Source organism: Pelecanus crispus, chromosome 1, assembly GCF_030463565.1.
Source record: "Pelecanus crispus isolate bPelCri1 chromosome 1, bPelCri1.pri, whole genome shotgun sequence".
Lineage (NCBI taxonomy): Eukaryota > Metazoa > Chordata > Aves > Pelecaniformes > Pelecanidae > Pelecanus > Pelecanus crispus.
Window position 1 is genome coordinate 78496767 of NC_134643.1, and position 27773 is coordinate 78524539.

A 27773-nucleotide genomic window follows, 5' to 3' on the forward strand; every position below is an offset into this window, starting at 1 on the left:
CACATTTAAGTAAGGAGTCCAAAAAAGTTCTGACTCATGAACAGACTGATATGGCTGTCAGCACCACTTCTGGCTGTACAATCCATCTCTCCCTCTCCCTACTGCCACACCTGTGCAGTGACTGAATTTTCGTAAGACACAGATGGTTTATTTCTACAGCCTATGTTCCAGTCCATGGAAAGAAGGTCATTTCTGCAGACCAGCCTCAAATAGCCTAAAACATCCCTCTCCCTTCCTGATCAGGAGGGGTAACATGCTGCATATTTACAAAGCTTGAAGTAAGGTTTAGGACATTTATACAATTTTATAACTGTACTTGGCTCTCAAGCAGATCCCAATTCCTGCAACTAGCTTAAAAAAATACAACCCACATTATATATACTTCATAACGGACAGCAGAATTTTTGCAACTTGTACATACATATAAAGCAACATAAATACAGCCTAAAATTGCTAAATTTCAGTCAGTTACCCTGATTCGAGAAGGGAGGAGAGATTAGGAGTGATTAATTTCAAACTGACACCCCATTCCCAAATACCTCTCTCTTAGGCCCTAAACTTTGAAGTCCAAAGACTGCTTGGGCTTCTAGCAGAGTTTCCCAGATCCTTTTGGTTCCTTTGGGCTTCTTCTGCATTCCTGCACTGCTCTAGACATTGCATCCTTCTCACTTCCTGACCACTCACAAATCTAGTTTCTTTAAGGGGCAGGCTAAGGATGACAGCCCGCAGTACAGGGTTCCTAAACATTGTGGGGTTTGTTTGCTTTTTTTTTTCCCCATAAGAAGAATGGGAAGAGCCATCAAATCTTTCATCTCATTACCCTACTAGTTCATTGCACTGAAATACCATATTATTTTCCCATCAGAACATTTTACATCTTTGTATAACAGAGGGATAGGTAAGAAAGACATACAAACTCCAACATGATTCAGTAAATTACAGTTTTAATGTTGACATGAGGAACTTGTGCAATGTTTCCCAGCAAGCAAGCAGGCTACCTGAGAAACAAGTCAATTGCTCCAGTTACTGTCCTATTTTGAGGACATATTCAATAAACAAGGTATTTGGTCAACACAAACTGATGATGTACAGAACTAAGCAAGACAAGGAAAATGCAGACAAAATTATTATCAATACAGTATATGGTATACGCATATTCTTCTGACATGACTTTTTTTCCTGGGTTACCAGTATAGGAAAATAGTTGCATCAGCAGCTCATAGAACTGAAATACAAATCTTGCTGTTAAGCGTATCTGGGAAGGAAATTAATAGTCAAGCCTCCTGTGGCTAGACAATGCGTGTCACATGGCAGCTGTCTGTTTCATCCAGAAATAGGGTGCTGAAGACATCATTAAAAAAGGTAGGGTGGTATTTGCAGGCTCTATCACAGTCAGGATTAAAGTTCACCTCCAGGATCTGAGGCTGCATAATTCTTTTCCCTGTAAAGACAAACACAAACATTGCCTCTTAATACAAGTTCTGTAGAGATCCTGAATCACTACCTGTCTTTAAGCCAGAGATTATAGAAAATGACTGGAAAAAGCCATCTTTTATGACCCAAGCTGGCAATCCAGTAAGGTAGTCTTATTTCAATAGGTATGGGCTTGTTTTTTTTTTTTGAGGGACGGAGGTCTGTTCTACCATTATTATCCACAGGACAATTATCCAACAGATTCTGCACTCACTGTGCTACTCCAATGTCTCATTTAGAATGAGAATTTGCAGCGATGTAATAAATAGAGAATGGCAGTAGCAGGGGCACAAGGGAAGCAAGGACTCAGCCAAACACAGTTAACAGCTCCCCCATCACTACTGTTAAGCAGCATGGCAGAAACTAACCCCACAGATCTGCAACTCCAGATATGCTTTGATGTCAGTAGGAGGCAGAGAGCACGCAGCTCACACTGCTTGAAAACCAGTAAGAGTTCAGACAAGAAGTAAATTCCTGGAAAGTTCCACAAATATAAAGAATTCAACATTCAAAGAAATGAGCTTCTCACCATCTCTGCTGGTGTCCCATTTAAGCATCAAGTCAACAGCATATATTGCTCTTGATGATGGGTAATCACAGATGCCAAGAGGTGCAGGTTTAGCTGAAGCAACTTGAAACAATTCAGCAAATGCCTTAAAAATATTTGCCTAACAACAGAAAAAGGTCTCTGAATGAGAAGCAAGGTTCCATAAAAGCAATAAACACATTTTTAATCACTTCACTCATACAGCTTTTTAAAGGGTTTATAAAAATTACACTAGCCAACAGATGAAAATCTGCACAGTATTAGCTTCAAAATGTGCATTTAGACCGAAAGACAACATGGTGAAAGCTCCAAGCACTCAGCAATATCCATGGACTTTTCTGGGGAGCAAATCAGTACTACAGAAATTCTGAAAATAGGACATTTAGTATTAGAATTAACCCCCTTCTCAGGCATTATGTACGGTATCGCACTTATGTGCGGAGCAGGGGAAAAAGAAAACCCAGGAGAGCTCTGTGAACACCAGCAGTACAACTGTGAAGTTCTGACTTTTTCCTGCCTGTAAGTTGTATTCTAGCTTTGGGTTTTTTGTTCTGCAATGAAAAACCTTCCACCCACTTACACCCCTCTAAAAAGGGTGCTGCGGACATGGAGATTTTAAGAACATACTACATTCCTATTCTGAGAAACAATCAGATATCCAATGTGAAAGTGAAATAAACCAGAAAAAACATACAGGTGTGCATTTTAGCATTGAGTTTATACTGCAGTGAACCATTCCTTCTGCAAATGAAAATGCATAGTACTTCCTATTCTGCACACCGTACTACTTTGGGTAACCTACAGTACGTATTTGGACATCTCTCTTTTCACAGCTTGTAGTCTCTTCCAGACTATTTTAAACCCAATGCTGCAAAACCTGTCATACTCCAAGCATCATTGATTGGATATGAGGTTCTAGTTAAAATTGATGTACATTAGTTTATGGAAATCAACCCATGGTTGGGTAATTTATTCACTCTTGAAAGCATACGCACATATAAATGCTCAGCTACCGTTCATTCTGCATCTTCTAGCTCCTGATAAATATAGAATGCAACAATTCAGTTTTGTGCATGTTTCTGAACCATCTCTTCACATTCAGCTTTTTCTTTCAAGCATGAATTACAGGTAAAGATCAATGAGAAGGCCCTCATCCACCTTCCCCGCATGTTTTATGGAACTACAGTATTTGGAGCTGCTTCTTCATAGATAAGAGATGCCCTAGTATTAGGGAACCATCTGTTTTCCTGTGAAAAGTCATTAATGCAATGACTGGGGACAGGGCTCCCGCCAGCTTGCTAACACAGAGAAGCTGGGGTTCTGGGTTTAACAAACAGGGGTTCTAACTTACTAGCTCAGAGATATTACATAGGTGGAGGAGGGGTCTTTAAGAAAAGAGAGAAGGCCAGCCTAACTTGTTTTCTTTTAAATGTGCCACAGTATACAAATGTAGCCTCTGCACTATCCAATCTGGCAGTGTAACCCTTCAAGCACGGTACCCCTGGAGCAGGGGCAGTGCTTATTTCTATCAGCCACTTGGGCACAGCTGGGCACATCCTTATCTTGTGAGCGAGCTCCAGTGGACTGCACAGCAAGCTAACCTGAAAGTGTACAGGGAGATCTTTAGACTGATAGCTCTGCTTAAAACAGATAAATCAAAACCTGTGATACTGTTTCACTGAGATCACATATAATATTTATATTGTGGACTTCCTTGCCTTTTTGCATGAAATACCAAGTCTTCACAACCATGGGCTTAGATTATTGGCAACCTTCTGCAAAAAAGATGGAACTTGCAAGAAAAAAGATCCTGCTCCCAGGATCCTGAGGGTAGTCAGGACTGGCTTTATTACTAAGTCCAATACAAAGGATTATCATAGCATTACCATGAAATAAAATTCTCAAATATTAACAACAAAATCTTTGAGGGGGAATTATGCTAAGTCAATAAACGCTTCTAAAATAAAGGTTAACATTTGTTGTCCTTTGTGGAACTGATACACTTGAAGTATGTCTTATGAATAAAAAAAATCCACTAACACTTTTGGAAAAGCTAGTTGGCGAGTAAAAAAAAAATCCATGAACATTTACACAAGAAAGGTGAACCGCTGACTTACTTGTACTGATGTCCAGGGATATTCAGGATATTGTTTTTCAAACAGAGGAATAAATTCTTCACAGTGTACCTGAAATAGTTTAGCAACATCAAAGACTGTTTTGGTTGGGAATGACTGAGCAATCAGATGACAAGAAAATGGAACATCAAGTATTTTTTTCCATTCATACAAACCCAGGTAGAGAACGAGGGAATTAGACAGTTCCTAAATACCTACCTTGTTCCAGTATTTCTTGTTATAAAAGATCACACTGAAGTCTTTGACAATGATTAGCTGCCATTTTAATAACTCTTTTACTGATCTCTACCAATGTGGGTTATATTCAGGATGTAGGCTCATATGACCTTATATAATTGCAGATGATTAGGGGTCCTGAGGGGGAAGAACCTAGGAAAATATTTGCTTAGGGTACTTTCAACACACTGACTGCTTGTTTAAGTGGACATGAAACAGGTTATTTGGCAACAATCACAAAGGAGGCACTGGAAGATTTTCTAACAACGGAAAGGCGAGGGAATGTTTTGGACTGTTTGCTTACCTGTTTTAATGTTACACCGGGAGCATAATTCATGACTGTGAAATGCTTCTCATAGTCATCCAAGTCATCAAGTGAAAATGCCCTAAGAAATAAAACAATTCCTTAGTTTCCAAGGTATCAGATTTCATTCTAAGCCCCTCCACAGTAATGAGGAGAATGTAATTACCGATTTGAAAATCGCAGCCAGAATACATCATAGACATACAGCTTGAGTGGTTTTATGGACCGCAGCAATACAACATAACGGATGTCAAATTTAACCATCCCCACGTCTTCTCGGTGAAACAAGACTGGATTCTCAATATATTTGCACACTACCTATAACAAAGCAAAAATACTCACAGTAAATACATTTTAACTGAAATGAAAACAAAGTGTCATTGGATCGCGATGATTTAAGGTATGTTGTATGCATTTCAGTTTTTCTTTAGAAAAGTGCACAAATACACAATGTTGTTATGCGAATAGGTACCTTTCATCAAACTCTTCGACATCAGGGTGGGCAAAGTGGGAGGCCAGAATGTGCTTATTTTAAAAAAAAAATAAAAAAGAAGAATCACAAAATTAACTTTTTTTTTTTTAATAATTTAGGTGACCTTGTTGATTTGAATGAGAAATGTGAAGCAATTCTTTGTGCATTCTAGGAAATACATGCAGTCCACACACCAACAGAAATAAAGCTGAAGTGACACTTTGACATATGCCTGCATATTGCAGATGCCCTATAAAAAGCTCCGTGATTCATCTATTGTTGGCAAAGATGGTACTTTGTGCCACCGAGCAGAGCTGCGGATCAGCAGTAATGATCAATCAGGGGACAGAAGCAATAATGTTCCAAAATTTATGACCAACATCAACTATAGCTAGTGTGTGTTCATCTGCCAGTCTGAGGATTAGCATTAAAGCAGCACCACACTGGAGTATTCATTACTGTCAGGGCAAGTTTTATTTTTTAAGTAAGAAAACAGCAGGCTCCAAGTTCATCACTGCAACAAATGGAGCTGACCAACTCAAGTCTGAATCAATTCTGAATTGATTGAAACTGTATGCTTATGGCCAGCACATGAATTTTGAAGAAAATAAATTTCCTTCTTTGTATTTTTAGACCTCCTTGTATAAAGCAGTTTTTTCAGCCCTCCCCTTTAAATCATGTTCAAAACAATGCCTAACAATGCTCTAACCTTTGGGCTGCTTTCCCTATGCCTGATGATATTGTTAAGGCTGTTGGTGATATGGGTATCCAGGCTTCTGGCCAAGTTCCATGGTTTGCATATCCAGTGATTGTCTTCTCCTCTGAGAGAGAGAGAGAGAGAGAGAGAGAGAGAGAGAGAGAGAGAGAGAGAGAGAGAGAGAGAGAGAGAGAGAGGCCAACAGCTGTTAAGTATCCACCTCATTCATCTGTCTGAACATCCACTTGAACCAATCTAGGTACTCCCCTGAATAAATATGTTATTAAGCTGTGGGCTACACTGCAAGAACTGAGGACTTTTGACTGACAGCTAGGAGTGGTAAGCCTTAGGTGTAAGTGGGAGAAAAGGCAGTGGTAGCTTTCACTAATCTTTTCAGTCAGGGCCTAGCATGCTCTTACTGTTCATTTCCTCCTCCTGCATCTGACTCCTTCAAAAGGGGAAAACCACCCATCAACAGGGCAGCATCATCAGGAACATGCACAGGTCACAGTGCGGAAATCATTCTGCCAGGAGTCTGAGAACATTCTGGCAGGGTATTGTGCAATTTTCTAAGTTGATTCCCTAATAACACCTCCAAATCACTCACATTAAATGACACCATAACTTGCCTCTTTGGGAAGAAATCACACAGTATCTCAACAGTTCATATTGCAAGAAAATGAAAGCACACCAATATCTTCTCACTTTCTAGTAACTAGTCACCTCAAGGGGCAAAATTCTTTGCAATACCTTTGAGGAAAACAGGCAACATGCTGGTCTTGCAATGCATCTTTCTGAATAAGGGCAGGGTGACACCTGATGTCTTCCTTTACAGAATCTATTAAAGCATCCTGAGAAACTTCTTGAGCTTCATGATAAACAGCATAAACTGAGCTGAAGTTAGTATTGTTAACTTAAGAGGGTCTGTTTCGCTTGTTTATTTGACACTTCCTATCCCCGCCTTCCCACTCCTTAAATGCACATTGCATTTACGGTCAATCTTTGGTATTAGAAAGGAATTAAAACACCAAACACTAGGGATACATGGAAGGAGCGCTCTCTCCTGGTCCTGCCAGTCAATAACAGACTACATAAAGCAAAGAACAGCCAAATGAAATGCCTAGCAGGTGGCACCATAAGTGAGCATCACCAAAGCAGCAATGTTTCAACCAGAATACTGCATGCCAGGCATAAGAGGTTATTCCACTAGCAGTACCTAATGCTCTCTCTCACCAAAAGAAAATCTTAGTTTCCATTCACTCCAAGGCACCTGCACCAGCAGAAAGAGCATGGATTTAAAACCCTAAAGCTCCACAACTGCTTTAGGCTAATACTAAAACTTTATTTTACTTTCACAAACTTACAGAACCCAAGTACTTTAACTCTAAACATTTTCCACTCTGGCTTAAGTGCAAGAACAACTGCTACTGGTCCCCTGGAAAAAACCTCAACATTTGTTGCAAACACATTTTGATCTTTCGTATACCTGTTAAATACAAGGGGTAAGATCTTGCCTAGACAAAAAGCAACAGCTTCAAATCCATATACAAATCATGGTGAAGTTTCTGTGTTTCAAAATGCATTGCTTAACTAAAGAAATTATCTAAAAAGCTCACATTTTCCAGGTAAAATTCACCTGAACATAAACACAGCAAGAACAAACTCATGGTGGTGTAACAGCTGCCAACCCCAAAATGCAGGCTATTGATCTTTGAGGAAAGTAGGATCAAGAAAGCACTAAATGTAAGGAAGCGGAAACATGAGCCACCTTCTGTCGCGTTGCTGAAAGTAGCTGATGAACTGAGGCAATTCCGTTTGGAGGTTAAAAGTACGAGGCAACCATCTTGGCCCGTCTGGTCCTCCAGCTCGTCTAGAGATGGATGCCAGGCAGTCTTTGACAGTCAGGAGGTTCTCACATGGGAACTGATTCAGCATTACCTCAGGCCTTTCCTCACTTAGCTTCCTACAAAACAGAGAAGTTGCTGGGTGAAGGAGGAAGGTTGGGGAGGCCTTTGGGAACACAGTTTTTATAGCAACAAAAGAATTTGTCTTATCAGGGGAACAATTGCAACCTATAATCTTTGAAGTGTGAGAAGTTGTAGAGGATGTCTGCTTCTCCCTCGTTGTCTGTGAATACAAAACGGGGATGTGTCAGGTTGTTGAGGACTTGCTGAATGTCTGTGAAAACCCTGGAAGAAGAAAAAGGCATATGAAGAAAAATGTGAGTTTGGTTTCTGAAACTGATCAACTCTTGCTTGAACTGAAAAAAGTTTTAAGCTTGGCTTCCTACAAGAATTATGCTTTACCAATACATGCTATCTATGACAATCTCTTCTTAACCCACAGAAATGTTTTAAATTGAAATGGGACAGATTAAAAAAAATAATTTTGAGACAGAAATCTCAAAGATCATTTAGCTCCTACAACCTTCACAAAAACAGCAATTCAGAAGACAGTGATTAAGTCCCCAACAGAGAAGCACTAACATGAACTCACTATTCTACATGAGAAGTCCCTGAGGCCTTGTAAATGCCTTTGTTGCTGGAAGAACCCTAAAAATCAACCTGCTGTCATTCACAAGAAAGAAATTCATAGGGTATCTTGTCAGTTTAACTCAATAGCTTCAGAAGACTATTTTCAAAACTTCACATGAACAGAGACAGTTCCAAACAATCAAAACATATGGAAGTATGTACATTACATGTGTGCAGGAAGTACACACAACTTTTGAGATTTAATACAAATCCCCTCACAGCCCCATAAAAAAAACCACACCAAAACCCAACCCAAACCTGATACACATTACAGAACATAACCAAGAATGAGGTAAGATGTTCTATATCTTCAGAAATTCCTCTCTCAAATAAAACCAGTGACTTGGCTATCTGACATGCTAAAACAAGCAGATAGCAATATAGGTTATTTTGATGATTTTACAGCTTAAAGTGAGGTCACTTAATTCAGAATTCACCATGATGACTCAAAAAGCAAGACTGACATAGAAAACAGTTCTCACGGTATGGGAACATTTAAACAGACTAAGCAATCACTAGTTTTTTCCATGAGAAACCACTATATTCTTCCTCCTCTCCAGACCTATTCTTATCAGTTGTGTAACTTTCCTCTCCTCTTCTGCTACTAACCAAGTGGAAGATATATTCCCCTGAGAGAGACTTCTCTAAAATAATGAACTGTAAAAATAGCCCAGTCACAGGGGGAAATATATTCTTTTAAAAGAAAAGTATGTAAGACATTTTGCATAGCTCCATGTGTGACATGCTACAACCGTTACACTATTTATGCTGGAACCTAAAACTAAGAGAGCTGACTTCACTGTAGATGAAGAGAGTCAGCCTGGCATCCCCACTGAAAGAAGTCACCAGTCTTTCCCCACTGTTGTGACAGAGCAAAGTTACTATCTTCATACAGCCCCACTAGCATTTCTTTCTGCAGTATGTGGCTTGGCTTCTCCTTGTAAGCCTGCAGACTAGGGGAAAGTACAATACCAAATTTGATACAGGACCCAGTAAAAGTTCCACCAAACCCATTTAACATACAAGCTATCCAAATATCCACTGGTTCGGAGCAACTTTCAGTCCTTGCTGAAGCAAAAGGGAATCAAACTGGTGACCTGAAGATAAAAGGCCTTATAATGCTGTAACAAAGTCTTGAAGCATCCAACATCCCCACACAAACACACATGCAAGAACACAGGCAACACGAGAAATACTAGAATTTAAGTTGCTCATACCGTCCCAGATCAGTCCCTTACAAACACACCCTACAATACAAGTTATCATCCCACAGGTACTAGTCCTGTGTAGCTGGATCCAAACCTAGCTAATAAATATTAGTAGCAACAGGTTCATCAGATCTACACAACGGACCTATTCTGATTGTTAAATCCACTCAAAAAATGGGAGCAGCAATATGTTGGGTCACACCCCCACCCCCCCCCCCCCTTGTGATTAAGCCCCTTTAGCATGGCATGGAAATATTTTCACCAACATATTACACAATGTTTTGTGACAGAATGCTGGAATGCTGGCCTTCAGGATTCCTGGCTTCTGCTCCAGGCTATGTGAGCAGTGTCTGGTTTCCAGCTCAGGAAAAAGGGTAAAATGAATGCAGCCAAGTATAGTGTTTGGTACGCCCATTCTGAAAAGCAATGTGGTTGGATAAAACTTGTATAATGTTAAGTATTTGGAGTACAGCCACAGTTAGAGTTGGGCTAAGGTTGTACAATTATTTGGTTACTTATCTGCAAAAACAATCCAGTTACAGTTGCTTTCTCTAGGACAGAAGTGAAACCTTGGTTCAAAATTAGCGTTATGCTGGAGCTATGAAAAGTCACAGATAGGACTCCTTTGCATATGAGCTACCAGAGAACTTGAAAGCACTTTCAGGTAAAGTTCAAAAAAAGGTTTTTACTGATGTTAGTGGCAGTAACTCAGTAGGGGATCTTTGGGAGTCAAAAGAGTAAGGCTGCCTTCCCCTCCAGCTGCAGCTACAGCACATGTCTTTGAAACCTTTTCTGGTTCATCAACTGATGGTTCTCACAACAGTTCTTCCAACTAGGGTAACAATGAGGCTGAACTATAACCTAAAGTGTTAGAGCAGATTAATGAGTGCTTAAGGCCAAACAAAAACATAACCCCTCTGGCAAACTCCCTACTCCAGTCAGAAAGAGGCAATGGTATGAAAAATGCTGCTGTAACAAAGGCCTGAGGCCAAGGCATTTGGCCTTACATAGCATGGAAGGACACCTGCAGAGCCTGGCAGCATCCAATAACTCCAATAAATCTTCTTCCACATCATTCCCTAGACATCATTTAATCAGAGGTTCCCTCCCTCCTCCCCCCTTTTTATTCCATGTTTCCAAATACATAATTTGGTAATAAACTCCCACTGCTGGCTGGGCACCAGCTACTTTTCGCAGCTGAAGAGCACAGTGTTCTTTACACAAATTGGGGATTCAGCTGAGAGGCAGGTCATCTCCTCCTGCACATCCAAAAATCTATTTCCCTTCAGTGTTAAGGCACTTACATGTTCTACATAAGTTCTACACCACACAGAAACACAGTGACCTGCGCTCAGTCATTCCGAACAGCAGGCTTAAAGAAAGATTCTGCTACTGTTTTTAACACTTAAAGTCCTAGTAGGGATGCTATAAAGTCTGGGATTAAAGAACATATTATTCAGTAGAATTGGGCAAGTAAGACAAAAACACGTTAGATGTTACTTAATCTACTCAAAACATTTAAAGCTAAGAAGCAGTTATGAGAATCAACTCCCAAAGCACAGAGCTGACAAGACCGATCAAAACAAAGAGTTGTTGTCTCTTAACAGCTCTTTGGGCATCTTTAAAAAATGACTGATGTAGCTGAAGAGAAACATGAAAGGGAAGATCAGGAGAAAGATATGATCAAGCCCAACACAAACTGGAAGGACTTTTCACATGAATTTTGTCTTTGAAACATTTAGTTATTTTATCCACCTTTTTTTCAAGCCAGCAATCAGCACAGCTGGATAGAATAATCTCCCTAGGGCAGCAGTTACTATTAATGCTACAAGACCTACCTGAACCTGTAATTTTGCTGTATCAAACTACATGTACTTGCTCCCCTGCTTTTCAAGATTCGGGTCAAACATTTATTTTATCTTCCCATTCTCTGTCTTGGCTCTACTTGGAAACAAGATGACTAAGAATTTGTCCCACATTCTAAACTTTGCAACCTCATGCATTTAATTTCTTCTGAATCCCCTAAAACAGTGACAACATGCAAGGCAGAGCATATACATTAATAGGCTACACACACCTACCCAGCTTCACATATTCCCACCTGCCTGTCTGTGGCGACAGCCTTAAAAGAGGCCAAGAGCACTGGAAGACTGCAACTCCCACTACGTCATCTGGACTCTGAGATGCTACCCTGCTCCTGGAGGAACTTTAGTAGATGAAATTCAGAACACAAGAAGGACCTTCTGGCCTCCTGTGGAGGCCACGCTGCTCTGCTTTCTCCTCTCCAGACAGGAACTGGATAAAGAAGAAGAGAGGAAAACCCTTAGGAGTACATGGACAGGGTGTGGACAGGGTGTTGATGACATTCCTTAGAAGCAGAACAGGAAGGATTTGGCATGCGTTTCGCCCCTCCTTCCCGCCCTGATGTGAATGCCATTCACCTGAAATATGAGATGCAAAATAAAGAGGTAGCAGAGAAAATAAGTCGACATTTCCCAATGTCCTCACTGTTTCTTTCCATCTCTATTAGAATGTATCTGCCTTTGACTCCTGTTATCTGAAGTAGAGGGAAGCACACTGAGGGTAAGAAAAAACTATTTTTTCCTCCACAGTCTTGTAAGCAGAGATTTCAACTGCATAATGAAATCCAGACTATCACTGAGCAAAATGCCTCTCAACTCAAAGTGACTTTGATTTTCAGTAGTTCTTCTCAAGCTGATCTAGTGAGTAACAAATCCCCTCAACACAAGCAGCTGTGGTGTGAGTATACCTACCAAATACATTTTAGCCTAACCTCATTCCTTAAGCAAAATGTTGCAAGCAAGAACTTGGATCCCAGTGTCACACTACAAACACCCTGGAGTGCAACTCCCAGCACAGGCTACTTAATAGTATGTTTTTCTGGAATAAAACTAGTAATAAGGCAGTCTAGCCATGCAGTACCACTGCTTTTGCTCATAAAAATCCCTTATCTTTGCAATGTTCTTCCAGCTTTCTTCTGAAATAGTTTCACACCATACACTCCATTTTTGTAGTAAGGCACATATCCACATATTTAAAATACCCCAGGTTTTGACAAGATTCCTGTTTGGGAATCTCATGTGAAGAAGGGGAATAGTCTGTTATATTTACACAGCACAGAGAAGCATATGTACCCCTATGGACGTACATGCTATAATGCAGAAAATAAGTCTTTAGTCTTTCTTATATACTGTAGTCGTACTCCGTAGTGAAAAGTGTTACAAAATCATGCAACTTTTCTTTCACCCAGAAGGTGGCACTTACTTAAAAAAAAAATCTAAACTGATTTTTAGAAATCCTGTGACAATCCACTTACTCTGAAGAATCCAACAAGAACAATGACTAAGTCAGAATCTCAAGCAAGTGGCTGCATATAAACACACATTCAACTTGCCTCTGTTGTTCAAGGCTGGAAGAGGCTGTTCAGCCTCAGCACACTGCAATTATTATACTTAATCTTGTTAAGAAAGCATTTTGTTTGCAGATACGTACTTGAAAATTTTGTCTTTGTCATAAACTGGTGGGTTTATCGCTATAGGCAGTTTTTCCTTGTTTTCTGCTAAAATAGCCTAAAAAACAAAAACCCATAAAAAGTTAATATGGGGCAGAATAAAGAAGCAGCTTTAGGTCAAACTCCACAACATTCAGCAGATATGAACAGCAACTTAGACCAAACTGAATTTTAAACTGTGTGTAATCAGGTTTATAAAAGAAGTGATTGAAATACAACATAATCTTTAAGAAGAAGCTACAGGCAAAATAACCTGTATGACTCAATGTTCATCCAAGTGTTTTATTAGCAACAGCCTGCTGAAGTTTAGCCTGCTGAAATTTTCTCAAATTGTAAACCTCTACAGATCATTTTCTGCAATTCCTTATCTCCATGTAAGTATTTAAATACATGTATACAGGTGCATTTGTAGTCACAGTAAAAATGACAGTCCATCTGCATGTCTCATTGGCCCGTTGTCTTTGGCGCAAGTGAATTCCACCAAAGCTGCATTTTGAGAAATATATTATGTTGTGTAATACGCTGCTCAGAAAAAAAAAATCAGTACAAGAGCAGAGGCAGAAGGGAATCAGAGGTAAGAAGCTATTAGTAAAAAAGGAACAAGAAATATGGCTTCAAGACCAGCGCTTATCAACACTGTCGAAGCACCCTGAGAAATTCCTGTTTCTCCTAAGCATTAAACAAATTATCAAATCACAGATGATCATATGCAGTAAAAGACAAAGTTACTGTATTCCCAACAAAATGGAAGATTGACCATTTAGCTATAATGGTGTATTACAGAAAACTGAAAAAAATTACAGGAGGCTGGAACCCAATTCTGTTCCTGTGAAAATGAGCAAAGGGCAGGTTTTTTGCAGTCTTTAGCAGCAAACATGCTTGAAAAAAAAATCTCACTCCATCTTTTACACCACTTCTGACTGATAAAAAGGAAATACACATTTGGATCATCGCTGATACCCTGCCAAAGGAAGTAGCTCACAGAAACTCTGGGATGGGAGAAGTGCATCTTGAGAAACCAAAGTAGCTGCTGTTCTGCAACAGCTCCCTGAGTTCCAGCTGCTGCATGCTGTCCTCCTAAGTTGCAGTGGTGAAATGTCTGTCTGGCCACAAATGTACCTCTTTACCTTTGAGGCTGTTATAGGGAATACAATCACACATAACTGGAAAGCATTAACAAAACCACAATCATAATAAAAGATCTTAGACATCACCTTCTAAAATAGATTGGACAGTACAAATATAAAATAATTCCTTCAGTCACCTAAGAATAGGATGGGAGATTGTACTTTTAAGAGAAGACAACTACAATTCTCAAAACAGTACCAGAGGATTCATTAGTGTCTTTTCTGCCACTCGAACACAGGGAGCTGTTGCAGAACAGCAACTAGTCTAGTCACCCCAAGAGATACTTCTTCCATCCCAGACGCTTCATTAGAAGCTGCCACCCCTGACACTGGTTTCTGCAATCACTGCCTAATCATTACCCATAGTACCATTTAAGTTACAGCCTTTGTGGTCTGTGTTGGAGACCAGAATTAGGTAACAGAACAAAAAACAGGTAAAAGTTAAGCCACAATGTTGCTGTAACAGCTCCACAATTCTTTATTTAGAACACGGAAGCCTTCAGATTTAAAGGAAAATTAGAATAAGTAATATGAACATCCTTAGCTATAGTAAAAACCAACAGCACAGACCATTTAACAACAAATTATTATTTGCACATAGTAATAAAGCAGTTGCAGAAACTGTACTGTGATAGCAGCAAACGATTTTGAAGCAGTATGACTTGCATAAACATTTAGAAACACTTTCACACAACTGTATTTCCTTGCAGAACTGCTGGCTCACATATTAATGCTGTAAAGATATCTGAAGTTGTCTGCACTTTTTTGCGCATGCTGCTCTGCGTTTGTGAAAACAGGGGAACCGGAAGCGTCAGCAAGATGGTATCTCTTTCTAGCCATCTCACTTTGGTGTTTAAGGATGTGCTATGCCCTAAACAATTCTTCACTGGTCTGTCACCAGTCAAGACTTTAATCCACAGCTAAACATTCTAGAGTAAAAGAAAGCTCTGTTGGTTGGTTCTAGCATCAATATTTTGCTGTCATCTCTTCTCAATAGCTGAGTGGCACAGACACAGTAAAGAAAAAAAGGATGCTTTGAGAAGATGTTTTTAAGGTGGGGTGGTAAAGGAGGACACCGTTTGCCCATCTGCCACACACAGTTCTTTAACTTGACCTGGTCTCCCAAAACAGAATTAAAACACATGCAAAAAATTGCCTTATCTGAGATCCAGGCACTTTAGCCAAGAGAACACCTTTAAGACATGAACTACGGGTGCACTGTTGTTCCTCATCTGTAAATGTCAAGTACATCTATATCCCTCTTCCAAAAATGTCAAATCCCAACCAACCAGTCTAACTTAGGTTACAAGACAGCCTAGCTATTTTGAATTTCTATCTTTCTTTGGCAGAAACTTAATTTCTGACTAAATATTGTTAATAACAAGCTGGATCCAGCATTTTCTCCCTATCCTCTATCATAAAAAAACCATACAGTTGGGGTAGAGTATAGATTCATCGTTAGAAGTTGCACTTAAAACACTGTTAGTGGCCAGTACAGCGTCCTCATAGGCATTACGTTCCTTCATTTTTCTTAAAAAAAAAAAAAAAACCAAAAACAACCTCATGCAGGTCTCATTCATGAAAAGGAGATTCCAAACAACAATAATTTCACATCCTTAAAATACCACAAACCTTTAGCAGAAAGGAGCTCAAAACAAAACAGATGACTACTTTATAACAGTGCCAAACTAAAGACACCTCTGCTCCAATATTTAATGGTTCTAACCCGTGACATTAAATGAGTAGCCAGGTTGAAAAATATAACCACTCCTAAAATACTAAAATAAATCTTTCTGCAATTCGAGACTGACCAGAAGTGCTACAATAATAAATCTAATCAGTAAGCCTATTAGATAATGTCTCAAACATCTAACTGGAAGGTGGGTACCTCATATCAAGTACCCTGTAGCATGCTTATAAAAAAAGTTATACAATACCACAGTAACATACTAGAAATAATTTGTGTTGCTTCAGTTTTTAAACAGTTAAATATGATGCGTAAGACATTTCTTGTCTCAACATGCTTTCTTTGAAATGATTTGCGGGTTTTTTTTGGTTAATAGTTATACTCTAAATCAATCTTTAAGCCCAAAAAGAAGCAAAATCAGAATTCTTGCAATGTTTTTACACACTACCTCTTCTTAAAAGGGATGAAATATTAGATTTGTTAAAATTATACCTGGTAATGCTCCTCTGATGGCTCTGGAGTAAAACAGTTGACATCCAACACTTCATTAGGCACCCATGGTAACAAAACACACTTCCTGATCAAGCGGTCTGTTTCCCCATAAGCATAATCACGAGTCACTTCATCTGCAGCAAAACAAGGAGAACCTTCTAGGAACTGTCTTTTGTTCTCCACTGAAAATCCTCCTCATGTCACATCACACCAATGACAGCTGAACAGTTAATACTACAACTTTTTTATTTCAATGCAAAATTAGAGATAATTAAAGAACTACATTAAAAAGGGTATTATTTAGGATGCAGAAATTACTCCAAAACCATCTGACTTATGTCAGTTTAGTCAGACAGCTGGGCACTTATCTCCTCTACATGATGGGGGCATAAGGTGGCCCCCAACCAAGATTACAGGAGCAAATTGTTGGCCTGGCTTTCCCAACTTCAAGTACTTGACTTTGTAACTCAAAGCTACAAACATAGACTTTCAAGGAAATTTTTTTTAAACTCTCAGACGACTGAATCAATAGTTTCACTAAGACAGCGATGCAATATTTGAGTCCTCTGTCAATAAATCATTAACAACATTTTTTGATGGATGAAGGCCACTATCTCACATAAATTACGGTGTTAGAAATACCAGCCAGAGAACGTTTAAATTCGATAGCACTGCAAATATGCAGTCATTTTGGTCTTGAAATATTTGTTCTGCTGTGAAGTGCTCAGTGATTTGTAAGAATATGGCGCATCTTCTCTTGCAGGTATTCAAAAAAACCCAAACAACTTTACAGACACACACTTACCACCAGTTTCAAGGTCTCTCAAAGGCCAGAGAACAGTGTAAGCAATTTGTTGAGGCATATAAAACAGAGGTGCTGTTGCAAAGCTAGGCTGATCTGAATGCTGAATGCGTGATCCAAATTCATCCATAATGTACCAGACGGGAACCTTCTCCTCAGCAGTCTGTATGATTAAAGAGAGTGAGATATCCTGCACATATCAATTGCTAGAAAAGCACCACAAGACAGAAGGCACTGGCAGCACCCCCTACACCATTTCTCTAGCCAAGATTGTGAGGAGGTGCCAAGCACAGAGTAACACTCCCATCCCTGTAACTCTGAGGCTAAGCCAGCCTAGCATCCAGTCACTGCTGGAACAGCCTGTTTCCATCTCAACTGCACAGTCCCATCCTCTTTCTTATGCTAGTGCTACTGCTTACCAGACCTGCTTCCCCTCTACCAAACTACCCAGCTCAGGGAGCTAAACCAGCAGAAGGCTGGGTTTTTTGGCAGGGTTAGTTTTCCTGCTGTTTCTATCAGGACCAGTTCACTACAAAGAAGTGTTGGAAGCTTATAGCTTAAGAGTGAACAAGAGCAGGACTGCCCCCTGCAACAACAGCTGGCTTTAAGAGTGTTGAGACTGCATCATCAAACCACCCCTTCCCACAACACTTGTCATGATAAAATCCTGAATGAATGAATAAACTTTAAATTGCTTGGTAGCACTACTGTTGCCCTTTTACAGATGCAGAAATGGAGACACAGAGATTAGACTTAAAATATTCAAATAGCCAGAAAGGGGAATAGAAGACAAATTCAGCTACAAGTGGAATTAATTGTCTTCCAGGAGAGCACTTTTCAAGTGGTAACACAGATAATTCCAGCCAGCTCACAAGCCATCCATGACAACAAGATAGGAAACAAAGACATAGGGTAGAAAGATTGAGAGATACTGTTCAGATCTCCCTTTTATTTAAAAAAAAAAAAAAAACACCACAAAAAAACCAAGAAAAAAAGAAAGCAGTCACAACTAATTCCTTTCTGAGGAATTTTTCAGGCATGATACTACTGTGAGCTAAGCTGACACCTTAACTGACAAAGGTGACCAATCCAGGGAACAACCTCAAGCCCCTGAGTTAAGAGGTGCAGGCTGGTCATGCTCACACTGCTCAGGGTTAGCCCTGCCTATTCAGCATAGGACTTGGCCCGAAGAATTTGCCTTTCTCCTCTTTAATCCAAAATACTCACAATAGCCTAGGAGGTACATCGCAGCCCCTATAAAAGAGTTTTTAACTGAACCCTGAGGGTTGGCATTTCCTCAGAAATGGCATGTATGCACTTGAGGGTGTTTGAAGGCTCAAGACCTGCTGGTATGGTGCCGAAGGATTATGTAGGGCAGAGAGACCAAACCTGGTGTGGTCTTACCCACACTACCTAAAAGCAGTAGCCCTTGGAGTAAACTGTGCCCAGAAGCACTTAGGCTCCATCTTGAAGCTAGCTGGTTATCACCTGAGGGTGAGCTACCATTTACACAGTACAATCAGTTGCCAAATACAAACCAGCAAGTTGTTTGACAGTGTAGATATATCCCTGCTATATAAAGCACTCTATACAGGTGAGGAAAACTGTCAGCATAGCTGAGACACACACTTTTACGTGAGTCAGTTGATTCATAACAGATTCTTTCCCTTACTATGAGAAAGTTTGAGTAGAAAAAACCCATGTAACATACAAGCAGATGTCCCCCTTCCAGCTCCCTTCTTTTACAGCAGACTCTTCCCCTCTCTATAAACACCCGCTCAAAGTTCTCCTCAGACAGCTGGTAGCAAGCCACTGTGCATTTTAGCCCTACATGGCATTTGCTTTCCTTCCAAGTAGAAGCTTATTCTGAAATGCCTGTAAAGGACCTTTTTTGTATTGAAAATAGCCATATATTGGAATGTCTTCACTCAGGATTGCTCAGAACTTTTTAGCACCCTAATTAGGCTTTAGAGACTTACCCCTTGAGAAAGCTGGTAGGTCTGATTGTATTTCCACATTTCCTGCAGCACTTGCTCAATACTGCCCTCATCTGGGATCTCTCCATGAAAGCCTATTCCCATGAGATTCGTCATTCTGTGCAGTAAACCAGGTACGTGAAGCAGCTGCTGGCGGGCATGTTCAACACGGTATGTCCAGGCGTGGTCAATGAGGAAAATGCTTAAAGATAGATTTGGTAACATTACAGCGGTATATTTTTACACATTTATAGCCAAATGTTCTGTGAATAAGAGCTACATTTCCTTGTAGACGGTTTGACAACTAAGCCTTCTCTTACTCCCAAAGTCACTCCCAGAGTACACATTGTGACATTACAGGTTAGGAACAACTTTCCAGCAGTAACTTACACTCTGCTTTTGTCCTAGAAAGGTTATTGTGTGGTTGCTCCTCATTTTTATGGAAATACTAACTAACACACAACAGGGCACTCAGTTTGTAAGCCCAGTTCCCTTTAAAGGCCAGGAACACAAGAGTTTGATCATTATTAACTCTACTGCATCAACCTGATATTCTCGCCTGAAGAAGGAAAACAATAGATTATTTTGCAAAACCATTCGAGGCTCTTGTTAGCCATGAGCTCTGGGACATCTATGGTCATCTGTAAAACTAGGTGGAGAGATGTAATCATCAAAAGCCTGTATCATTTGCTGTTTTGAACTTTATAATTTAAGTGTGTTCTCAGATTTAGAAAGGCAATGACTTAGGTTAAAGCAGGCATGTAGAGGCAGACACCTCTGCTTTATGTTGGTTTTACTCATCAAGGCTAAATTTAGATTTTTAGACTTTGTATGTTTACCTAAGACCTACAAAGTATCAAAGTTCTGGCAAAAGAAGTTTTATAGAACTGAGCAGAACTGCATTTAGATCTCCAGCAGAGTTGATTTCATCTCACTGCCATTTATTAATATGAGACAAATAGCCTGTTCTATGTTTGAAATCAATAAGAACACAAAAAGCTGTGTTGTAACATTAAGTTGTCTCTTACGCAACTTTTTTCTAGTTTTATAGCTGTATACGAGTCTCATATTCATGACAGATAAGCTGATTCTGAAGAAAACCAACAGTAACTTGATGTATTCAATTATATATGCATGCCTAGCACGCAATCACACAATCACACTCTTGAATTATATTTTAGTCAACTGGAGGAAATTTAATGGTCCGTGTATCATTACTCTGAAGCTGCTTAGTAGCTCCTTAGCCTGAGATTTGTGAAGGTCACAATTATTTCTTTTTTTTTTTTTTTTTTTCCCCCAAGGGCACACAGTCTTGCAGATACAAAGTTTCTGTTTTCTTTCTGCAGAACTCATTTCAAGGTTGCCTTGGCCCTGTTTTCTCCCTCAGTTTTAGTAATAAGCATCTTCTGCATGATTTAGAAAACAACAACATTAAGATACTTGCACTCCTAGTACCCTTTGCAGTATGTGCCTCATAGCATGCACCTTTCCTCAAACAGGCAGTTATGTCTCATAGTAAGAAAAGAGGATTTCTGAACAGTATCAAACAAGTTCTAAAGAAAACTGTCCATATCATTTTAGGGTTTAAGGCTACTCAAAGATTGAACACCAGTTCGGAAATCATTACTCACCTATTGGGATCGGAGGCTTGAAGCCCATTCTCATTTGTTACGATAACTTTGAAACAAGGTTCATTTCCAGGATTTGGTTTCTTTTTAAATTCTTCTTCCATTTCTTCATCACCTTCTTCCTCCTCATCCACCTCTTCTACTTGCATTATACCGAAGTAGTCACCAGCATCAAATACCTGAGATTGAAAGTGCACAAAATATCAAGCAGTTGGTTGAGGCAGTACCCCAACATGCATAATGCAACACTTAAAGGCACTTGTAGACAATTTTGGCCTACAATCCAATAAAAATTGGTATTTTTAACTTAACAGATAAAGGAACAACAGTATTTATTCTTTCACCTTTTAACAGAGCTGTTTTGTTTGGGAAGTTTCTTTAGTGAATACTGGCAGGAAGCTTTGTTGGTTTCTTTGGTACCAATAGGTCTACCAATGACTTGTCTATTTGTTTAACTTCTCAAAGAATTCTAGAAGCCGAAAACAGTATCTTTGCTCAACTTTGCTAAAATCAACAATTTAGGAGCTGCAAAACCAGGTATTACCCAGGCTGCACAACCATACTAAAGTACATTAAGGCCCCTGAAGAAAAAGAGCTTTTACCACTCACGTTGTGAAACAGTTAAGAAATCTCAGCATGTCCCCCTCTTCTTTCCCTACACAAGGAACTGCCCATGCTCACTCACCTCTGGATGAGTTGGGAGATTCCTTACACTGCTGCAAGTTAAGGTCTATACACCTACTTCTACTGATGTGCTAAAAGGGATTTGTTTGCATTCTTGCCTACTCCAGACATAACACCTTGATCCAGAAACTACATAAATTAAGGAGGTCACTACACAAGTTTCCTTTCTGCCAAAATCTTGCCAAACAGTGGGCTTCCGTATCTTTTGCAGAACCACAACTCTGCTGACAACTTTCATGATTTCAAAGCTAACGTGCTTTTAAAAAGAAAAAAGATGTGTAAAGTCTCAGAAAACTAGTGAAATCCTTTCAGAGGGAGTTACTTTGTTAAGTCACTTACAATGAACGAGGCAGGAGCAGACAAATCATTTGTCTCAATCTAATCTCACTAGAAAGTAGCAGGGAGGGAGAAAGACCTAGAAGCATGACCTCTAGAATTACTGGTTTAACATGTCAAGCCCAGGTACACCTAGCCTCTGATGCCACACTACTAAAGTCATTACTTCTAGACATTGACAACTTATTAGCTGTAAAATTCCAAAGGCAATGACAAGTTTTTATTTGTTCCAGTGAGCATTCCTTCAGGATAATTATTTCTGCTAAGCCCCAACAAAGAGGGGAAGAAATCAACTCCACATCTGTACAGCAAGGCCACCTAGACAAAGCAATAGCTGACAACAGACAGCTAGCAAGGAAGGCGGTAGGGAAACACCACCTCCTTCAGATCTTAAGCCACAGCATGATATCACAGATGAGATCCAAGTGGAGAAGTACCTGAAACTCCTTTCTGAGGATTAGGGGATGGCATTTTACTTTGGGCTGGGGGGAAGAAAAAGAAGATGCCAACAATGTGTTGGCTAACTCCACGTACACACTTTTCTTAAGGTAAAGAAAATTACTTTGTCACCAACCTCACTGGAGATTAAAAATACACCTGTCTTTTAAAAAATTAGAAACTGACTTAATATCATCTGCTTCAGCAGGCATCAAAATAGCTAGCAATTCTAATTTATTCCTAGTTTCACAGTTTTGCTAAAAGAGGACAATATTACTCAATAGTAAGCAACATCATGACCTCTTGCTGTTACAACAGTAGCCAATGTTTCTTTAGGTCTCTGCTTGGTTGCCTGTACAATTCATAGTCATTCTAAGCTGAGGTAACCACAGGCAGCTCCCAGCAAAAGGAAGAGTCCTTCCTTCTGTGGCCATCAATGGTGCTCACAATTTATTTTTGTCATGTTAGCTCCCAGCTGGATCAGCACCCTGATCTGGCTCACCACACAAGTGCTAATCCCAGCCCACAACAGGCAGCAAAGAACTGCACCGGGGCACGCATGTTCCACTCCTCCTTGAAGTGACACTTTGCTGCTGGATCAAGAGCTGTTCTCATCAAGGTAATTAGCTAGCAGAAGAAACAGCAGCTAAGTGACTGGCAGTTGTTAGAAAGTTAAATCTGCAAGTGCGATTCACTGGGGTCCACTTGACACCTGCTACTGTATGGCACTATGTATGCTTTCTACACTTGACACTTTGTCTTAAGGAGTTCGTAAAAGCAGGGATATGAGGTGAGCCAGCTGCTGACTCAGAGAAAGCTACTTCACTCACCACAGGCTCCACCCATTCACCAAACACCCATGATGAATGTTAATACCAAGCCCTTCTACAACTAAGAGAAGCTGTTGGCTTTATATTTTATTAAATATCAACTCAAGACTTAAAAATGAAGGGATCCCAAATCCTCTAAGCCAAAGTTCTGACCTCTCCCTCCAACAGAGCATCAGTTGCATGAGATTGTAGCAGTTGCAGTTAGCAAAAACTCTCCACTTTTAATACCTTTTCAGCAGAATTATGCTAAAAAAAAAAATTCCTCCTTGAGAATTTATAACCTTGAAAAAGTGAATTAGGTGTATTCCTTATCTGAAGCAATTCACACTTCTTGGAGCAGCAGCTCAAGATCACCTTAATCAGTGGCTTTTTGTGAGGTTTTTGTTGTTTTTTAAATTCATAATTGATAATGCAAACAGTTCAGTAGTGAACTGACTGGTTTGGCAGAAGTGCCTGGTTGGCAGCGTGGATGCACAGCCTGTTGAGCGGGTGGATGACATTGCTGTCCTCCTCTTCCTCCCTCCCTTTGAGAGGGTCCGTCACACCGTGAACCTGCTAACACAGCAGCTCCATTAAAGGAATCTTAAGCTACTTAAGCAAAAAACAGCTGGATAAGATCACACCACCAATTTGGAAAGTATAACTGTTTGCTTGAAGCAGAACAGGGAGAACCTGCATGAAGTACTCTGCCAGAGTAAGTAGTAATCTCTAGAAGACAGCAAAGGGGTAGCAACACATTTCAGTGGCACAACTATTTACAAGCAAAACATGCTTGGGCAAAATCACTCCTTCATATTCAGGTGCAGTTCCAACCTAACAAACCTAACGAACCAGAGAATGTGATAATAAAGCAGGCTCCTGTCATGACAATTACCACACACAGGCGACTTCAGCAAATTACTTTTAGGCACAACACAAACTGCTTTGAGGGCCACAGGCAGCCTCTGAGCAACAGCCTGCCCTCCCCTGCTCTGGAAAATAAAGTCTAGTAGTATTGATCATGCTGCATTCCTCCTAGTAATTAATTAAAAGCCTCAATTTCTAACTGTGATAAAACTCTAAGCAGCCCTTTGCCAGCAACATCTCAGGGCCACAAAAATCTTGCTGCATTACACAGAAGCCTGCCACATAACTTAGCATGTGGCTGGAACAGAAAAAAAAAAAAAATTGAGTAAAATTAGATGCAGGCACTGTATTTCCCAGGCTTATAACCAGACTATATGCGGTATAGTAACATAGCATAAGAACATAACAGTAACATAAGAAACAACCACTATATTGAATATAGAATTTTAGGGTTTATAGTACATTATTACACATGCATATGTTTTGTTTTTCATGTTTCTGCCAGGAACACAAAAGCTTGCTTCCCAACAGACACTGAATGCAAAATAAATAAATAAAAGCAGGTTTTTTGATCTAGCAGATATACCATGTTTTGAATGAGGAGTCCAATTCAATTCATGGTTACATAATGCTCTCAGAAGGAAAGGAAACCTGCTCCAGCACATCTCCAGGTAAATGAAAAAAAAAGAAAAAAACAAACCAACCAAAAACTTTGCAGGCTTTAACATACACATAGGAGGGAGGGTGCATTCACTCTGTATGTTGAAGCACGTGTGTGCATTGGAAAACAGCTGCCTGGGCTGGCTTCTTAAAGGTACTGATGTAAGAGAGATTTTAATCTGTATTATGGATGCAAATTTTCCAAGTTCAATGCTAGAAAGTTTTAATCTTTGCAACAGGTTAGGACAAATGCAAAATTCCTCCCACCTTCACACATGAAACAAGGAAACTTATCCTATGCTCCATGTTGCAATGATTTTTCCCCCCCCAGTTATTCTTTATTACCTAGAGTCCCAAAACATTTTCACCCTTTCCCTTCACCTCCTTTGCTTTCTTTACTGCTGCTCTTCCAGCCACTTCACATGACCTAGTTCTAAGTAAGATACTGTAGCTCTGCCTCTACCTCCTCAAAAGCTCATCCCAGCCTGCAGTAATTTTCACAGTAATTTTCCCTGGACATCCCAGTCTTCTGCATATCCTTTTGCCTTTCTTCTGGGTAAAATCCAGAAGCTGCAACAGTAGAGCACCATCAGCAGCCTAATTTATCTTCTGAAGTACACCGAAATCATTAAATCTCTCCCTCCATACGCACTGGAACACTTGGTACAAAAGAACATGCTCAGCCACCACTGCAAGCAAAATGAAACAGAAGGAGCCGCCTGCCACCTTAGGGCATATGCTTTCTTCACCCTGCCTTTCTCCATCCCAGCCTCTGTAAAAGGATCAGGACTATGGCCTCCTCACTCTATTATCTTACCTTCTAAATTTCACACACACCCCCAACAAAGTTGGTAACATGCAAGATGTCAGCCACAGGACACAAATCTTAGGCCTGCGTTAGGTCACAGCACAATTCCAAAGTTTGTCAGCTACCTCCAGCTTCATAATACTGGCACATAGCAATGCAACAGCTTGCAACTTCAGGTTTCCTTACCAGCTTTATACTGCCTTCTATTTCATCCTGTTCCAGTACATCCCTTCTCATACCTCCCTATTTAAGCAGAGCAGTAGATACTCCCTGCACTTGCACATATGCTTGTTGAGAGAGGTATAATACAACAGGAACTTTGTGACTGGGCATATGCTTGAATTAACGTAGATTTATTTTCTCTGTAATACACACGTATTCCTGTTATTAGCACTACCAGATAAAAACAGTTAGAAAGCAGCAGGAACATAGTCAGACCCTTCCTGACTGTATGTGCTATAAACACTCAGGTTATATCATAGCTTGCTATGATTCCCTCCTGTCCCAACTTTAAAGTTGAGATGGGGAAGAGAAGCATTCAAGTAATTAGAAATTAGCTTACTTGTACATGCATGTTAAACTACAGTCCCCTCTCCTTCCCCACTGTCCTATACTTCCTATTCAGACTTCTCACTCCATCTCACTTGTTTCTCCATTGCTCATCACACCCTCCTGCACCCCACCGCTAGTTCCCTTTTCTCCCCATACCTTGAGGTACCCATCAGATCTCTTTCTCTTCCCTGAACTGAAAGTTCACCTCATTCTTATTTCCTTCTCCAGACTCCCTGGAGCACTCTCAAGACTCCACACAACTAGTTTCAGGTTGTGTCTCTTTCCTGCCTCAGTTCCTTGTTCCTTTACTCCAACAAATCCAAGACAGCTTTCCGCATCACTGAGGCTGGCTGCATATGTGCAAAACAAAAAAAATTTCTAAACTCAACTTGCGTCTTTATGAGCTCTTTGTCCAAAATCACTCCTTTCCTTGACTTTCTCTTCCCTTTCTCCACTTTGTTTCTCTTCCCTTTCTCATCACAAAGCTCCAAGGAGCAAGCAGATGGCTGCTAAAAACACGGGTGAAAAGGGATTCTCCATCATGGAGTGTGCCTGTGCCTCCACACTCCCTTTAGATCAGGGCCAGGTCCAGAGGCTCCTGGTGTCAGCTTCAGCTGAAACATAACCAGCCACTGCAAAAGGATGGTCCGTATGCTGCCTGGGCAGGGCTACAACAGGGGAACTCAAAAAGGCTCACAACAGGCAACATCCCCAAATTTATGTCATTGCATCGATGAGTGGTGATTTTACAAAGGCTTACAACTTGCCCAAAATTTGGCCTGATAAAAAGTCACACAGCACTGCTGCTCTGAGATGCTCTACAAAGCAACCCTTGCATTGTTATTGTTTTAACCATTGCCAGAACGTTCTTCTACCACCATACCCATTCTCTGCAGGAGCTGCACAGCTTTTACTCTGATCAGGAATAAATGAACAAACCAACCGGTCAAAAACACTCCAGAAAACTGCCTGACACAGGCAACTCACACATACACAAGTCGAGCTGACCGAGTTAGCTCTGCACAGTTACAAATTGAGAACAGGGTAGACCAGCATGAAATTGAAGAGAGATGGAGGGGAAAAAAAAAAAACCCCAAAGATTAAATAAAAGCCAACCCCAACTATAATACATTAACATATGACAACATCCTGACTTTACTACTACCACTGTTGCTTTTCTAAATTCCTCTTTGGCAAAAAGGTCTGAAGGCTTTAGGACATATCCATCACCTCCCTCCAATATTGGATCTCCAGTTACCCAAGCGCTTTCAAGCTTTATGCTGACAACAATAAGACGACATCAGATACGCACGGTACACCTAATCTCTTTTACAGACCCAAACTGCAGCTTCCGTAACGCAACCGGCACGAAGCTTTTCCCACCCTCCCCTGCAGAGCAACCTCTTGGCTCTCTTCTCCATCCCGGCGGGGAAAAGGGGGGGGCCCGCTCCCCACCACGGCCCGCGTGAGGAGAGCCTGCCCCCCACGCTCCCCTCACCACGGCTGGGGAAGGGAGGCGAGGGGACCCCACGCCTCGCCACTGTCTCCTCGCTGAGGGAAGCCCCTTCGGCGGGAAACACCGTGTTCGGTGTTTCCCGCCGAAGGGGCTTCCCTCAGCGCCGTACCCACCTCCCCCCCCACCCCCCGGCAAAGGCCCACGGCCGCCCACCTCGCCACGCAGCTTGCGACACAGGCTCTCCCAGTAGCGCGCCGGGACCCTCGAGGCGCGAAGCGCGGCTCCGTGCAGGGCCACGAAGGCCGACAGATCCTCCTCACCGTCTCCCGACAT

At 40.7% G+C, this 27773-nt stretch overlaps 1 protein-coding gene across 1 annotated transcript; it reads right to left on the reverse strand.

Annotated features, from left to right (window-relative positions):
- Nucleotides 1–986: 986 nt before the first annotated feature.
- Nucleotides 987–27773, reverse strand: TTLL12 (tubulin tyrosine ligase like 12). Its single transcript, XM_075719103.1, has 14 exons — nucleotides 27654–27773; nucleotides 20834–21009; nucleotides 19206–19404; nucleotides 17230–17389; nucleotides 16425–16558; nucleotides 13100–13176; nucleotides 7917–8033; nucleotides 7613–7807; nucleotides 5857–5968; nucleotides 4842–4993; nucleotides 4676–4757; nucleotides 4138–4206; nucleotides 2003–2141; nucleotides 987–1441 (listed from the first exon to the last, which is right to left on the reverse strand). Exons 1-14 carry the CDS (start codon nucleotides 27771–27773, stop codon nucleotides 1290–1292), a joined length of 1884 nt encoding a protein of 627 aa, XP_075575218.1. The 3' UTR covers nucleotides 987–1289.